The sequence below is a fragment of the Phascolarctos cinereus genome, unplaced genomic scaffold, assembly GCF_003287225.1.
Source record: "Phascolarctos cinereus isolate Bilbo 61053 unplaced genomic scaffold, phaCin_HiC Scaffold_1;HRSCAF=81, whole genome shotgun sequence".
Lineage (NCBI taxonomy): Eukaryota > Metazoa > Chordata > Mammalia > Diprotodontia > Phascolarctidae > Phascolarctos > Phascolarctos cinereus.
The window spans coordinates 67974518-67989968 of record NW_027555514.1 but is presented as its reverse complement, the minus strand read 5'-3'; the positions used below and the strand labels follow the sequence as shown (position 1 = coordinate 67989968).

Below are 15451 nucleotides of genomic sequence, written 5' to 3'. Positions count from 1 at the left end.
ACCCAACTGGCAGAAGTATTATTATTATTATTATTATTATTTTTAATGTGGAAGGGATCTAGCCAGTTGAGAACTTTGTGGTTTTTTTTAACTGCATATTACAAATTGAGGGGAAAAAGTTACTTTGAAAAAATGAGTGAACATGTTTATATTCAACCTTAAAATGAAAGAAGCCATTTAATCAGTGGAAGGGAGAGAATACTATCTCTCACGACCATTTTGAAATTCCACAAGGCCATGGCAGGTGACTAGGAATTGCTTTCTGCAGTGGAAAGGATCACAGGGGCACAGATTCTGAGCTGGAAGGAACTTTATAGGCCACCTCAGCCAAGCTCCTCATCCTATAGATGAGGAAACTGGGGCCCATAGAGATTAAGTGATTTATGCAAGGTCATACAGGTAGCAAGAGACAGAAAAGTGTCACCTGACTGCATGTTCAGCACCTTATCCACTGCTGGATTTGGAGCCAGGGGACTTCCATTTCTACCATTTCTGCCAAAATCACTGACCTTGCCCAATCAAGATGACCTTGCCCAGCATGTATTCTTCCTGTATCATATTAGGAAAGTCATCTTGGGGCAGTGGAGAGAATCCCAGGTTCGGATCCAGAGGATCTGGTTTTCAATGCCAGCTCTTCCCCTTACACATATATCAGCCTGGGCAAGTCACATAACTTCTCTAGGCCTCAATGTACTCATCTGTAAAATGAAAGGATTTGAGAGGATAACCTCTAATGCCCCATCTAACTCAAAACCTTTGATCCAATGATCTCTGATGTTGCCTGACCTTGCCTCTGCTCAGACAATTCTACTAGTTCAGAGTTGTCTGTTTCCCAAGCTGGCCCAATGATCCCAATCACTTCCACTTAACACTATCCTTCAGAAGAATAGGAAGCTCAATGCCCCTTAATTAGAAGAGACCTAAGCATTTGAAGATAGCTATCAAAGACTTATCAAGTATTCTCCATACTAAAAATATTATAAGGGAAAGGTAGGCTCTCATGAGTAATTTTCCATAGCCAACTATACCTTTATGTTCACTCAAATGGCTGAAAGGCCTTCGGATAATACATAAGGTCCTACAACATCTACTGCTTCCAAGAAAGCATTTGACTTACTCAAAAAGCAACTTTGAAGATTTTCCTTAGAAACAGTATCTCTGTTATCATTTCAAAATTATTCAAGACTACAGCAGATGACTATAGAGACTGCTTTCTTCAATCACTGACTGAATATTCAAATCAACTGAATTACCGAACAAGACGTGTTCACGAGTGCCACAGAAGGTCAATTACCAAAGTTCCAATTAAAAGATTTTTGACTAGCAAGTTCTTCTCCACATTCTCCTACAGGGAGCTCTGAACTACTACAAAGTCTCCTTAGTAATTCACAATAATGCAAAAGAGATAACTATCTAAATTGGGAAAGCCCAGATTATTACCTACTGCTAGCTGGATAGTTTATGGAATCAGCCCATCAATATGTGTCACATTGGACAAGTGCCACAGAGCTGAAACAAAGCAGGTCTGAAGATGGGAAGAGGCAGCATTCCATTTGGGATATTGCTTAGTGGTCGCACATCCTTCAGTCCTGAAAAACTCTATCACTTTGACAGCAACATGGAAAAATACACGGTGGATATAAGCAGCATGTTATAAATAACTTACATGCAACACATAATATAACAGACAATTCTAGAGTTTAGATTTGGGAGTCTGGGCACAAATAGAGTGAGAGAGATGATAAGAAAAACAAAAGCAGAAGCACATTGAACTACTAAAGGAAGCAAGGCCTCAGTGTCCGCTATCTTCTCCTCAGAGAATTTACCTGAAAGAATGAGAAGAGGCGAAGGCATTTCTCTGCTTCTTTTCACATGTGGTGCTCCAGGCCATCCAGTTGTTCTCCCTCACTCTCATTTTGTGATCAAGTTTCTTACTTTACATAGTTTCTTACATGCAGACCATCCTTAGCAAATATCCTGCAGACCAGTTATTTTCACCAAGCCAGTTTCTATTTGCTCTCTTGGTCATCTGCCATTTTATATCTTCTGAGATCATGGTGCTCCATGATTCACCATCACACTGGAAAATTAGTGATGCTAAAAAAAAATGGACTTTTGCATCAAAGTGCATCTAGAGATCAGTAAAAGCACAGCATCATTTTCCAAATGTGATGTGGAGCAATTTCTTCTTTCTATTCAATTCTGGATCTAGCTTATTAACTATCTGAAGAACTAGTGCAAGAAGTACACACTGATGGGCTAGTAGCCTTCCTGTCTATATACTATAATCTGTATTTGCATCCACTTGTGCTTAGACTTATCTCTTTCAAATGACAGCAATTCATTGAGGAACTTTTTTAAAAACAACTTCCCTAGTGATTAAAACAACAACAACAAAAACAACAATTCCTCTATATAAATTCTATCCAGGGTACCCTCTGTGAGTACCTGAGGATAGCTCCTTATTTTATGTGTCAATCTTGGGTTACCTTTTATCAAAGATATCTGTTGTGCTCTTAGTCGCCACATCACTCAGTTTGGCAAGAACATTGAGTGTTTGCCGGCTGAGGCAATTGCTTTTTATTAATTCAATTTCTCTAAAAAAAGGTGATAGAGTCACTGGCTACATTTGTGTTCATTTCCCCATTTTTTTTTTGGACTTGACTGCTTATTATAACCAGTAATGCTGGAGCCTGCTACAATCAGATGCTGTATCTTCTTGCTTTTCTCCTTTCTCCTAATGTGGTATTGACCTTGACCTTTACTGTAATCAAGTCATGGTATGACTATTCATGTCTGATTCTGAAATGATTACTACATTGGTAATTACTCAATTTCTGTCTGTTAAAATATAGTCAAATTCATTCTTTTTGATGTTTGGTGCTTGCCAAATCCAGTGCTTTCTGAATCTCTTCTTTAAGAAAATATTTATCCTATACAGATGAGCTTTCTGAATAGCCAATAAGCCTTTGACCTCTTTCCGTTCTGGATCTAAAATATATATTTTTCAGTATTATTTTTACTGTCTTCCCTTGTGCCCACCCTCACCTTGAAGCCACCAAGTATCAAGCTCTATGTTTATAGGATTCAAATTTGAAAGGGACATTAGAGTTCATCTATATCTCAGGAGACCTGACTTCGTCACTTACTACCTATGTGATCTTGAGCAAATCAGAGAATACTATGAGCAAGAAGATAACCCTATGTCTTCTAATGTCCCTTCCACCTCTAAATTTATGATCTTGTCAGTTTCTCCATAGAGTGTATTGATACCTCCTATAACAAATGCTGGCCCACAAGTGGAGTCTTGCCACCATGGTCCTTGTTTACGATAGTCATGATCATAAATATCGGGATTGCTGCAAGTTGAGATGACAAAGAGTTCCATGAAATGACATTCTTGTTGCCTCTAGATGCAAGTCAAAAACTACTCCAACAAGTTTCCCTCCAACCCCCCACTTCTTTGTAAAGAATGTACAAGCTGCCATCCTCCCATTGAGCTGCTACTTCCTTATGGCTTCTGGTTTAGTTGCTGATAAGAAAATCACTACTTAGATGGGTTTTGCTAGTCCAGGAATGTGAGGACAAACATTATACATTATGATGACCAAAAGTTAGTGTTGGTTAAAAAAAACCCTAACAGGGCTCCTTGGCCTGGCAGAAGTACAAGGGGGTTGCGCTGGACCGGGAACAGTTTTGTATTTTCATCTGTTTTATGGATTGTTGCAGCCAAAAACCATTCAATTCTCAGAAGCCAGAATTCTGTGAGCACTTTAGCCCATAACACTTTTATCTATGTGATAACTGACAGAGCTTGAGAAATGAGGGTTACCTCCATATCATTATGAGGCATCAGAGTTGGATGTTTGTGGAAGAAATGCTGGGCTTCCTTTTATTGAGCAGAGAAAATCCTGGTTAATGAATGCTGTTCATCCCCCACCCCATTTTGTCTTTTCCTAGCTAAAACAGCTAAAAAAAATGTGGAGAGATCATAAAACATTTATTGCCTTACAGTGGACTAAACACAATACTAGAATTAGTTGGCTGATGGGTGTGGAAATCATTACATTTCCATGTGGATGACATTTTTTTCTCAATGTTGGGAAAAATATTGAGAGATTTTCCTTTAAAGTAAATCTGAGTTAACATTTTTCTTGCTACTCACATGGATCAGAAACTGATAAATAATTTAGAGGGAACTCACCTTTGGGAAGTACAGTTAAAAGAGTAGCATCAATATCCCTTCTACGGTTGGCAAGCTGTTCCTTTTCTTCAAGTGAAAATTCTCTCTGAAAACTAAAAATTATCCAGTTAATCAAAGCCTAAGAAAATTCTGAAAACCAAGATATCTGTGACAAAATGTCAAAAATTGTCTGTAATGGGTATCAACAAAAGCAAGGCCCAAGGGGGCACTGGATAAAGATTTTGAGAAAACAAACGGGTTGTAATGCTGGACCTCCCTCTACGTGGCTGTTTAACCAGGGACAAGTCCCTTAATCTCATGGGCTTCATTTTCCTCATCAACAAAACGAGTAAGTTGGACTAGTTGGTAACAATGCTTTTTGATAATAAGGCCAGCTTTTCTAGTGCCTAGCATTATAACCAGATGGAAAAGATAGTAAAATAAGAATACAAGAGATAAGAAAAACAGACAAATAGAATCCTACATAGTACCTAATCACAAAACAAGATTCACTTTTCATTCAGAAAACACTGACTAAACATCCACTGTGTGGGAGGCACTGGGCCAGATCTGGAAGAACAAAACAAAGCAAAAAGCAATCCCGGCATGGAGCTGACATTGTGCTGGAGATGGGCTGGTGAGGGGTATATGACCTTGAAAGATATCAGCAAATAGAGAAAATATGAGGAGGGAGAAAGCACTAATAGCTAAGGCTTTACCTACGGTGAACTGGAGGTGAGGAGGAAATGTATTCAGAGGATCATACATCGAGAGATGGAAAGGACCTCAAAGGTCATTTGCTACAACTAAGGCCCAGGGAGGTGAAGGGAGTGACCCAAAGCCCCAGACACAGCCAGTATCGCAGCTCTTACAACTATAAGTTTAATAGAATTTTCTGCTACAACCTGTGGTACATTTGAGGAATACAGGACAGGTGGAAGATAAGCATTGAATTCAGGGAACTGGAAGAGGCCCAGTTTTGGATGGAATAGCGGATACCCAAAGAGGTGTAAAATGAAATAAATATGGGCAGGTAAAGGGAAGTCATTTGGTGACAGTCTTTAAATATCAAGCATGTTTTCTGAGAGACAAGAGGGAAATACCAGATTTTTGGGCAAGGGAAAGATATGAGCCTGACAACATTTCCATGTAAAATTCTCTTTGTATATGTTTATATGAATCTAGCCGGGATGCAGAATCCTTCTCAAAGGTCAAGGAAGTCTGAGTGTACTCTAAAATTTCTTTGGAGCAAGATATTATAACAATCAAAACGTAAATCAAAAGGACTTCTCCATATTTCAAAATAATTAGGCAAAGAGATATCTATAGCAAAGTTATCAAAACATGAGGGCCCCACTATGACCTTCCCAAGTGCTGCCCAAGCCAGGTTAAAATGTAACTGGGGAATAGTTAACAAAATAAAAATACAATAAAACATAGATAATATGAATATGCAGTTTTCTAAGTCAATCTGTAGTGTGCAAAATCTTTATGTAGGGTTTAGCTGTCTTCACTTCTATTTCAATTTGATCTACAGAATTTTTTCTGATCTACTGCATTTTTTCTTCCCTAAGCACATTGTTCAGGCTAGGACACAAAAATCATGATCTTTATTTTTTTTTTTAAAGGCTTAGTTCTTGCCTGTAGAAAAGGTAAAACTCATGGTCATAACTAATGCTTTTTAAAGTGCCATGTAATTGTAGCTAATTACTGACAATGAGGATGAATTATTATTAATTAACGTGCTTTATGGAGGAAGCATCAAAGATTTCTGAAAGGGGAAAAGAGAGGATTACTTGGCACTGACTCCTCGCCATTAAAAAGAAAAGCAGCAAAACAATAGCAGCCTTTTTCAAAGGTTCTTTTTAGATGCCTGACAGAAAAAAGGGTTTTTTTTAAAAAAAAAAAAAGAAAAAGAAAAAGTGATGAAAAGTGTATAATTGGTGGGACCAGGGGCACTGTAGCAATAATTGCATTTATCACACATATAGAACCTAGAGTTGAGATAAGCAACAGAAAGTCTCTGGAGAGACGCTTTCTATCTGACTCAATGGAACAATAAGACCCTGTCAGGGAATGTTTTTGGTATTAAAATGAAATTCTTCCATCTCTCCAACATTGTGCTTCCCCCATCATTCATCTTCATGGTGCATGTGCATTCATCTTAGTGTGCTGACCGCTCACCCACAAAAGCCATTTTCAAAACTGAATGTCTGCATTTCCCTGACTGCCCCCTCCCTTCCCTCTCTACTAATTTAAAGGACGACTGGAGGTAAGAAGCACCTCATCTTCTAATCAGACAATCTGCTGAATCTTTTCACAGCAATATTTACTGGTCCACTCCATCACCATGCTGACATTTCACTGTAGGTCACTGTTCCAACTGTAGAAAGAGAAATGAAACTATCCCTGCCTTTAATTCAATGAAGGTATTTCATTATTTCTCTACAAATGGTTCTCAAATGGATATTTTTGCATATGAATACTTATAAATGTGTCTATATATGTACATAATGTATGCATAGATGCCTTGAGAAGGAAGCACAAGAACTTAATGGAAGACAAGGATTTTAAAAGGCAGAAATGAAGATGATGTACATTTCAGGCATGAAGGACTTTTTATCCAAATGCAGAGGCATGAGATGGCATATTCCCTTAGGAGGAAAACAATTATTTAAGTTTGGTTGGAAACTGTTGGGTATGAAGTGTGAAGGGAGGCGGTGGAGATTTGAGCTAGGTTATGGAAGTCACTTAATTCTAGGCTAACGAATTCGTACTTCATCTTAGAGCCAGCAGGGAGACAATGAAGTTTCTTGAGTAGGAGAGTGACATGGTCGAATTCCTGCTTTAGGAAAATGATTTTAGCAGCTGTATGGAAGATGGAGTATAGAGGGTGGGAGTCAATTGGGAGGCTATTATTCCAGTTCAGGCAAGAAGTAACAAGAACCTGAACAAGAGTGTGGGCTACACAAATAGAGGGAAAGAGTAAAATACAAATGATGTTGTAGAGGAGAAATCAACAAGACTTGGCAACTAATTGAATGTGGGGCAGGTAGGGGAGTGTGGGTGGAGGAAAGAGTCAGGTATGAATCTGAAGTTATGATCCCAGGTGACTGAGAGGATGATGGGACTCTCAATAGAGAGAAAAAAAAATGAGGAAGAACTCCAAGGACTTGAGTGGAGATTTGAAATTCCTCTGAGTTTAAGGTGAGGTGACATGTTAAGTTTGAGTCTGAGATACTGATCTAGGCAGAGATGTCCAGCAGGCAGCTGGATATAGGGGACAAGAATTCATGAGATTAGGATTGGATATATACATCTATGCATGCATTATGTACATATATATACACATCTATAAGTATGCATATGCAAACACATATATCCATTTGAGAATCATTTGCAGAGAAATAATGAAATACCCATATCCATGGGAATAGATGAGATCACAAAGAGAGGACAGAGAGAGATAAGGGGGCTGAGGAAAGGGGTCTACATGGGGGGACTAGAAAATAGTCTGAGGACTAGAAAACAGATGATCCAGCACAGGAGACTGGAGAGTGGTTGAATATGCAGGAGTGAATGATTTCTCAGAAGCCAAAGGAAAGGAGATTGTCTAAGAGAAATGAATAGCATTAAAAGCTGTAGAAAAGTCAACGTGGGTGAAAAGGCCAACATATTTAGCAACAAAGAGATCTCAGACCCCAGTTTAAAAGACTGTTTAGGAGTTTGACTTCAAGGGGCTAGGAAGTAGAGGCAGCAAAGCTGACTCTTTCTAGTTGATCAAATAATAGAGAAACAGACAAAGAAGGAGAGAGATAGACAGGGACAGAGAGAAGAGTAGGAGGATAATAGCTTAAAGCAATCATGGCAAGGTCAAGTGAAGGAAACATCTGTATATGAAGTAGGGAAAGAGGCAGTTGTTTGAGAAAAATTAAAGGTGAAAGAGAAAGGGGAATGGTTGATTCCCCTCTCAAAGTATAAATCCAAACACTGAAGGAGAAATCATCAACACATAACTCAGGTCATTTGAAATATTGGTAACTCTGTATGACTCTTTTGTTCTTCAGCATCTCTCCCTTCTATCTCTTTCTGAGTAACCAATCTGCTTCAGTGATGAGGAATTTTTTAAAAATACATGTCCCATTAACCTACTTACATGCTCAGCAAAAGCAACAGGGGGCAATTTGATTCAAGTGCCAGCAGCAAAAATATTCTGCTATTACCCTATTACCCTGATTTGAAGGCTAGGGTCATTATTATGATTATAAGAAATATTAACCACGCATGTAGTGCACTGAGCTGCCTACAGCCTGATCTCTCTTGTCTTGGATCTTGTGTATGAAGGGGACTAGGGAGATTAATTTACATTACCTTCCTTTTTTACCTTCTCTACGTAAAAGTGAAATACATTTTATAGTCAACTTTGTCCTTGGGGTGCAAATGACTATTTCTCCAAGCCCATTTTACACGCAATACCAAAAAAAGGAAGCGGTAATCTTATCACATCCAGATAAATTCATATATTTTGAAGTAACTTGCCCTTTTCTTCCTCAAAGCCTTTGCTCTCCTCCTCTCATTCCTTTCTCTCTTGTGGAAAATGATTTGCTTTTGCAAAGCATGGTTACACAATCTTCCCTCTTTTCCCTCTCACTATCCCCATTTTTGGTAGGCTATCACAAGTCAGGTCTCCTAGAATTATCTTGGTTTCTCCAAAGATTTGGTTCTGGTTCAGGTTCAATGACCTGGTAAACCACAAGAGAACCCAATGGACTAAATTGTGCCATCTTACTGCAGAACTTTAGAAAATGTTCCCTACAGAGCAGGAAAGGGAAGTTGCTTAAGATGCAGCTGAGCTGTATAACCTGCAGTAGTTCTGCCACGCTGTTTCGTTTTGGTCTGGCTTCTTTTGTACTGAGAGAGTGGACGTGGGCAGAAATCCCTGATCCTTACAACATAAACAGCGCTTTCACTCTGCTTCCGTCACAATTAGAACTGCACTTAGCCCTGTGGCAATGAGTGTTAGGCCCCTTGTTTCTATGCTGGCCAAGCTCACAGTATAGAATTATGGACAAACACTCATGTGGCTTTGTCTCAATTCATGCTTAGTTGAGAAACAGGGAAGAGAACTTTGTCAGCAATATCCTCAAACAGAGGAGCCAACAGAAATCTACTTACGGTCACCATCCATGCTGTTTTGTTTTACTTTAACCTGTTAATACTTTAGCTTTGTGTCCACCTTGGGATGGAGCTGCACTATGATCGTTCTCTCTTGTGCTATGTGGCTAACTATATGGTGGAATGACTGATTCTCCCACTTGAAGCCAACAGCTCTGAGGCAGACCAGACCTATCCCCTAGACTCAACAACCAAGGAAGGGAACACCCCAAAGGGAAGCATTTCCTGGCTCAGCTATCTTTCTTGGCAGGAACATCATTTAAAAACACCATCTTAAAGCAGCAATTAGAATTTTAAGAACTCCAAGGCCCTGAGTGGAGATTTCAAATTCCTCTGGAATGGCATGGTCTACTCCCAGTTTTGCAGATAAGGGACCCTGGAGCACAGAAAGAAGAAGTAGCTCTCTCTTAAGCCAGAGAGCACCACGCCATTCTCAACTCTCATACTGTCCAAGCTTTGTCTCCTACATTTCAAAGGCTTCTATGAAGCTTCAAATTAAACAAGTTAAGTTTCCTTAAAGCACTCTGGTGATTTTACCTTGACACTCTTCTTTGATGTGGTAGCCGGAAGAGGTTTGGCTTTTTCTTGTTGAAATCTAAAGGTAAAGAAATAAGATGATGTTGAAATGACAACAGAATAGGAAGCTGGTTTTGTCACTGCATTGTGGAACAACAATCAAAACCTCATCCAAACATGTCAAACTATTCACTGTCGAAAGAAGCTGTTTCTGTGGGGACCAGAAAAGTAATAAAAAGTCGTACTGACACAGCTTCCAGTCTACAAAGCACTTTCTAGGCATCAAAGGTATTATCATCCTCATTTCATAGATTAAGAAACTGAAGATTAACAGCACTATTCCTGTAAACAAAAAGACCACCCCTCACCAAGCCTTTCAAACAGGGTCAAAATAAGAACACTCTTGTGAGTCATAGATAGAAGATGAGGGCTTTTCCAGAAGTCAATTTTATCCAAACATTTAATATTACTGTGATTTTGTTCTGGAATCAGTCAGCATTTCCCACCAATACAATGACAAGTTAGTCAAGTCCTTGCAGAAATTTTAGTCTAACCTCTCTATTTAAAGGGAAGAAAATGGAGCAATAAGGACAACGGTCTAACATAGCCTTTTTTTTTTTTTTTTGGAGAGGAACTCGGATTTAAGTGACTTGCCCAGGGTCACATAGCTGGTAAGTGTCAAGTGTCTGAGGCTGGATTTGAACTCAGGTCCTCCTGACTCCAGGGCTGGTACTCTATCCCCTGTGCCACCACTGCCCCTCTAATGTAGTTTTAAACTAATGCCAACTTACACTTAGAAATGACCAAGCAAACTTTGGTAAAGATGGGTCAGGAACTCTGAAGCCCCTCATCTGCTGAGAAATCCTGTTCCTATTATCTCTGCTACAGTTTCTTTTGCAATAAGACATCTGTAGTTTCCCGCTCCCCCCTTCTTTTTTAAACTAAACCTTAGTCGTAAAAGTTCATCCTATTAACCAACTACTTAGTTTTGAAGACCAGATATATATTATGTAAGAGCAGCTGGTAACAATTCTGCACAGAAGAAACACATACATAGAATGAATTGGTTAATAAAAACCAGGCGTGGGCAAAATTTATAACCCTTCTAACAGTATGTAACCCATTTTACAGCTTTTGGCACAGTGATCATTTGTCCCCCAAGAAAACCACAAGTAAACCACTTATAGAAACTTTATTTTCCTGGAGATGAGCCCTCTCTACCTAGGATCTGGGGGCAAGGGGCCTGATGGGGAAAGAGGTACAAGATGAAGTGAATGTTGATACTTCATTGCCCATCAAAATAGATACTTAAGCCTAGTGTTTGTAAACTTGTCAATGAAGAGGGACACAAAATTGGAAAAACATTTTCAATGAAAAGTTCTAAGCTTTTTTTCTTCTCTTCTTATGCGTTGTGTCTAACAGACACTAATATTTTGGCTGTGGCTGGCTTGGGATTGTTTTTTAGCTGTTTTGTCTGTGCCCTGTACAAATCAACTGAGACTCTCAGCACAAAATGTTACCAAGTACAGTATAAATGTACCAAAGGAACCAGACAGATCCCTGTCACTTCCAAATGCTGAAGTTCTGCTGAGGGCCATTTTTGATAAGTGATGTCTGAAAGTCAAGTGATTTCAAGAGAATCTACACATTTCATCTTTTGTTCAGGCAGTGAACTGAGTATTTGGTATATTTCAGTAATTAAATTGAAACCATATACTCTCCCGTAAACTGAAAAAGAAGCCACTGAAAATGCAAACCCGTGCTCCAAACTGTCTCATGGGATGATTTAATCAAAACAAACAGCTCAGACATTGGAGAGAATTTAGTAAAGAACACTGGGTTGACAAAATCATCCACTACCCAACTGATTCTCAACTTGATCAGAAGTTTAATTATTCAGGGGTCTGCAACTGTCCTTGCTGAAAGCTTTTAGGTGGTAGAAATACTTCTAATTGTTGATCAGGAAAGAGAAATCCTAAAATACTCATCCCCCCCCACCCCCCAAACCAAGCTTTAAATTTAATGCTTTTCTAAAATAAACTAATTAAAGAACTTGGATTTTTTTTCAAGTATCCTCTGTGAGAAATATAAGGCTACATAGCTTACTGGATAACTAATAACTAGCATTTCTAGGAGAAAGTGCCCTCCTAAGAGCTGCAGCAACAGAGAATTCAGGCAATTAGTGAAAGAAATGAGTAACGGCTTTCTGGAGAACCTCTTGCCGCTTACCTTGCTCCTCAGAGTATTCAAGAGCTTCCACAAAGCTGGAAATCCAAGGGTTTCTGAACATGGTTGCACAAACAAAGGATTCGTCTAACAGAAATTCCTCGAGCAGCTAATTCTTAACCAGCCACAGCCCTAGGCCCGTCGAAGCAAAATCGTGTAGAGATTTTTCATAGCCCAGGACCAGTGCTGTCAGGCACTCGCGTCCTGGGGAGTACGGTAAATGCACAGCAGAGGACTGCAGGCTGCAACAGCTCAAACCAGTAATCAGATTACAAGGAGAAATTAGGCGCATGAATACTAAACCAGACTGGATAAGAGTGATTGGGAGATTTGTAATATTACCACTTCAAAGCGGAGGCCAAATGACAACACAAGTGGATGATGCAGTGAGCAACCGAAGGCTAGCCATCTTCGCAGGCACTGAAAAGCAATCCCTGGGCTCTCTCCCCCAAAATCACAAAGACTGCCAGGAGAATGGGGGAGAAGCAGAAGTAAGACCATTCCCAGGCTCTTAACTAATATCAGCAAATGAAGCATTTCACCTAATAGACAGCCAAGAAGAACACTGAAAACTCAAGATTTATGGGCAACATATGAGTGAAATTGTGAGGAAAAGAAAAGACCTACAAGCATAAGCCCCCAAAATATTAATCTGCGACAGACAGTGTTCAGTAAGTTTCCTGTTACACTTGTCCTTCGAACTGCCCCATTTGTTTTGAGCTCCAGTTCATTTAAAGAACAAATATAGCAACACTACTCTACCGCACCGAGAAGGTGAAGACCATTAATAGAATCACAGATGCTAAGAGCTGGAAGGGCCTCTGAGAGCATCCAGGAAAAACACTGAGATTTTGCAGATGAAGATGCTGAGGGAAAGAGAGACTAAAACGCCCTACCCATGGTCATCCCGCCCTGGCAGAGCTAGAGCTCTAGTCTCAGTTTCCCCGAGTCTGATGCCAGTCCACTTTTTACTGGATCCCTCTGCTACTATCCATGTTTAGACGCTGAGCAGTTATGCTGTAGGAATTGATTCTACCCAATTTAATTTTAAGGCTTATGACCTCAGCACAAGGCAGCTAAGGTGGGGCAGTGAATTCAGCATTAAACTTGGAGTCCAGAAGACTGGAGTTCACATCCAGCCTCAGGCACTTACTAGCTCTGTGACCCTGGGCAAGTCACTTAACCTCTGTTTGCCTCAGTTTCCTCAAAATAATAGCACCTACCTATTATTAATACCTACCTATACCGGAGTTAAGAGGATAAAATGAGATATTCGTAAAGCATGTGGCTAATCTTAAAGTGTTAAATAAGTGCTAGTTGTTGTTATTATCCTTAATGTGCAGCATGTCTTAAATGGGATTTTGTAAGTCTTTCATTGCTATTCATCTGAGGCAATACTGTCAGCTAGCTCTTCATTTCAACTGTGCATTCCTTCGCCTCTACTCTCTTGGTCTTTCTATCTCATTTCCTCCTAGTGGGCTATTCCAAACCCTTATCCTTCAATGTAGTAAACATTATAGCCCAAGACAGCCTCCTACTTCAGTAAGAAGGGGCCATTGATGAGGAAGCCTCAACTACCCTCCTCCATCACTCAGAACTTCTCAGCACAACCTACTCTCACCTTACCTCTGGTCATAGGAAAAGAGGCATCTCTCTGCTCTCTAAAAAGCTAATCCTTTCATAGGCATTCTCAGATTTACTCTCATCCATCGTTCCCAGGCTCCAACTCCAGTAATTTTCTCCCCAACCTCCACTCTTCCACTCTCCCACTCTCTACCCCCATGCGTGGTTAATCCCTTTTTCCTGGAATTCTCTCTCTCTCATTTCTGCCTTCTAGATGCCTAGACTTCCCACTTCTACAAGGAGCCTTGCCTGATTCCCCCTTAATGTTAATGTCTACTCTTTATTGATTACCTCCAATTTACTCTCTCTCCCAACATTTATATAGTGCCTACCATGTGTCAGGCATGAGTGTGTGGGTGTGGGTGTGTAATCTATATAGCTATATCTTGTTTGCACATAGTTGTTTACATGTTCTCTCCCTTTTAGAGAAGTTTATTGTTGTTGTTTGGTTTTTTATTGTTTTGCCTTTCTTTGCATCCCTGGTGATTACACTGCCTGGCATGCAGTAGGTACCTATATGCTTGTTGATTGATTGACTGACTTCCATTTCATCATTCTATTCAAAAATGTTCAAAAGCTTTGGATAAAAATAAGAATGGTTGGCTTGCTATTTAAAACCTTTCCCAATCTGGCTCCTACCAACCTTTCCAATTTTATACTGATCTGCCTCACACACTTTCCTTTATAGTCAAATTGACCAGTTAGCTGTTTCCTGAGCATGACACACTGTTTCCTACCCCTGTACCTTTGCATATGGAGCTCTCATGTCTGGTATGTATTCCTTCTTTTGTCACCTCATTATAGAATGCCTGGATTCTTCAAAAGCACAGCTTGCATTTTACTCCACTTACTGATTCTCTCCAACTCCCCCAATTAATTGGTACTCTTCCTCTTGAAATGATTTTGTATTACTTATTTACTTCATGTCAACTTATTTGAATGTGTATTGTATCCTCTGAATTAAATGTAAGTTCCTTCAAGGCAGAGATGATTGCTTTGTTTTCTTTACTTTTCTCTCTAGTGCCCAACATTGGACCTGCCAAGTTCTTAACATTTGTGTGGTAAAATTGGTTATAAACACTCGAGGATGTACTTAATCCTATTTCTTTCTCTTTCTTACTTCTAAACCCTTGAAAAAGTTATCTATACCCCATAACTTCACTTCCTCATTCCCCATTCTCCTATCTAAAATCTGGTTTCCATCTCTACTATCCTATTAAAATGACTATTTCTAAAACTAATTAATCATTTCATAATCATTGAGTCCAAGAGCTTTTCCCTCAATCTTTATCCTCCTTCATATTACTGCAATGTTTGATACTGTTAAGTGTCTTCTTCCTTCTAGGCAATCTCTGTCTGTTAGCCTCATACACACCACAGTTTCCTGATTCTCCCATTCGACTATTGTTAAAATGGCTATTCCCCAAGAGTTTAAGCTCTCCTGGATTTTTTCCACGTTTTTCTTTTGGAATCTGATTTGTTCACTCTCAGACTATCAATTCTCACTTTCATGCTGGTTATGGCCAAGTCGGCAAGCCTCTCTCCAGTCTGCTGTCTCTCCCTATCCATAGGTCATCTCCACATACATGTCCCACTGACACTTAAAACAATACATCTCAAAGCAGGACCACTATGTGTTCCCCAAACCTACTCCTCTCTCTGATCACCATTTCTTTCAGTGGCACTCTAATCCCCTCAGTCTCCCATATTTGAAATCTCGGGTTCATT

General features: G+C 39.6%; 1 protein-coding gene across 18 annotated transcripts in view; it reads right to left on the bottom strand.

Moving 5' to 3' along the window:
- Nucleotides 1–15451, bottom strand: part of SVIL (supervillin) — a 201716-nt gene that overhangs the window by 120030 nt on the left and 66235 nt on the right. For 4 of the 18 annotated variants that reach the window (XM_078152041.1, XM_078152043.1, XM_078152040.1 and 1 more), the window contains exon 1: nt 1827–1996. In XM_078152041.1, coding sequence (XP_078008167.1) covers nt 1827–1854 — 28 coding nt within the window. In that variant the 5' untranslated portion in view covers nt 1855–1996. Of the gene's footprint in view, nt 1–1826; nt 1998–4204; nt 4297–9895; nt 9954–15451 lie in introns of those variants that run through there. The other 14 variants (XM_078152052.1, XM_078152056.1, XM_078152050.1 and 11 more) reach the window with 8 other exon arrangements.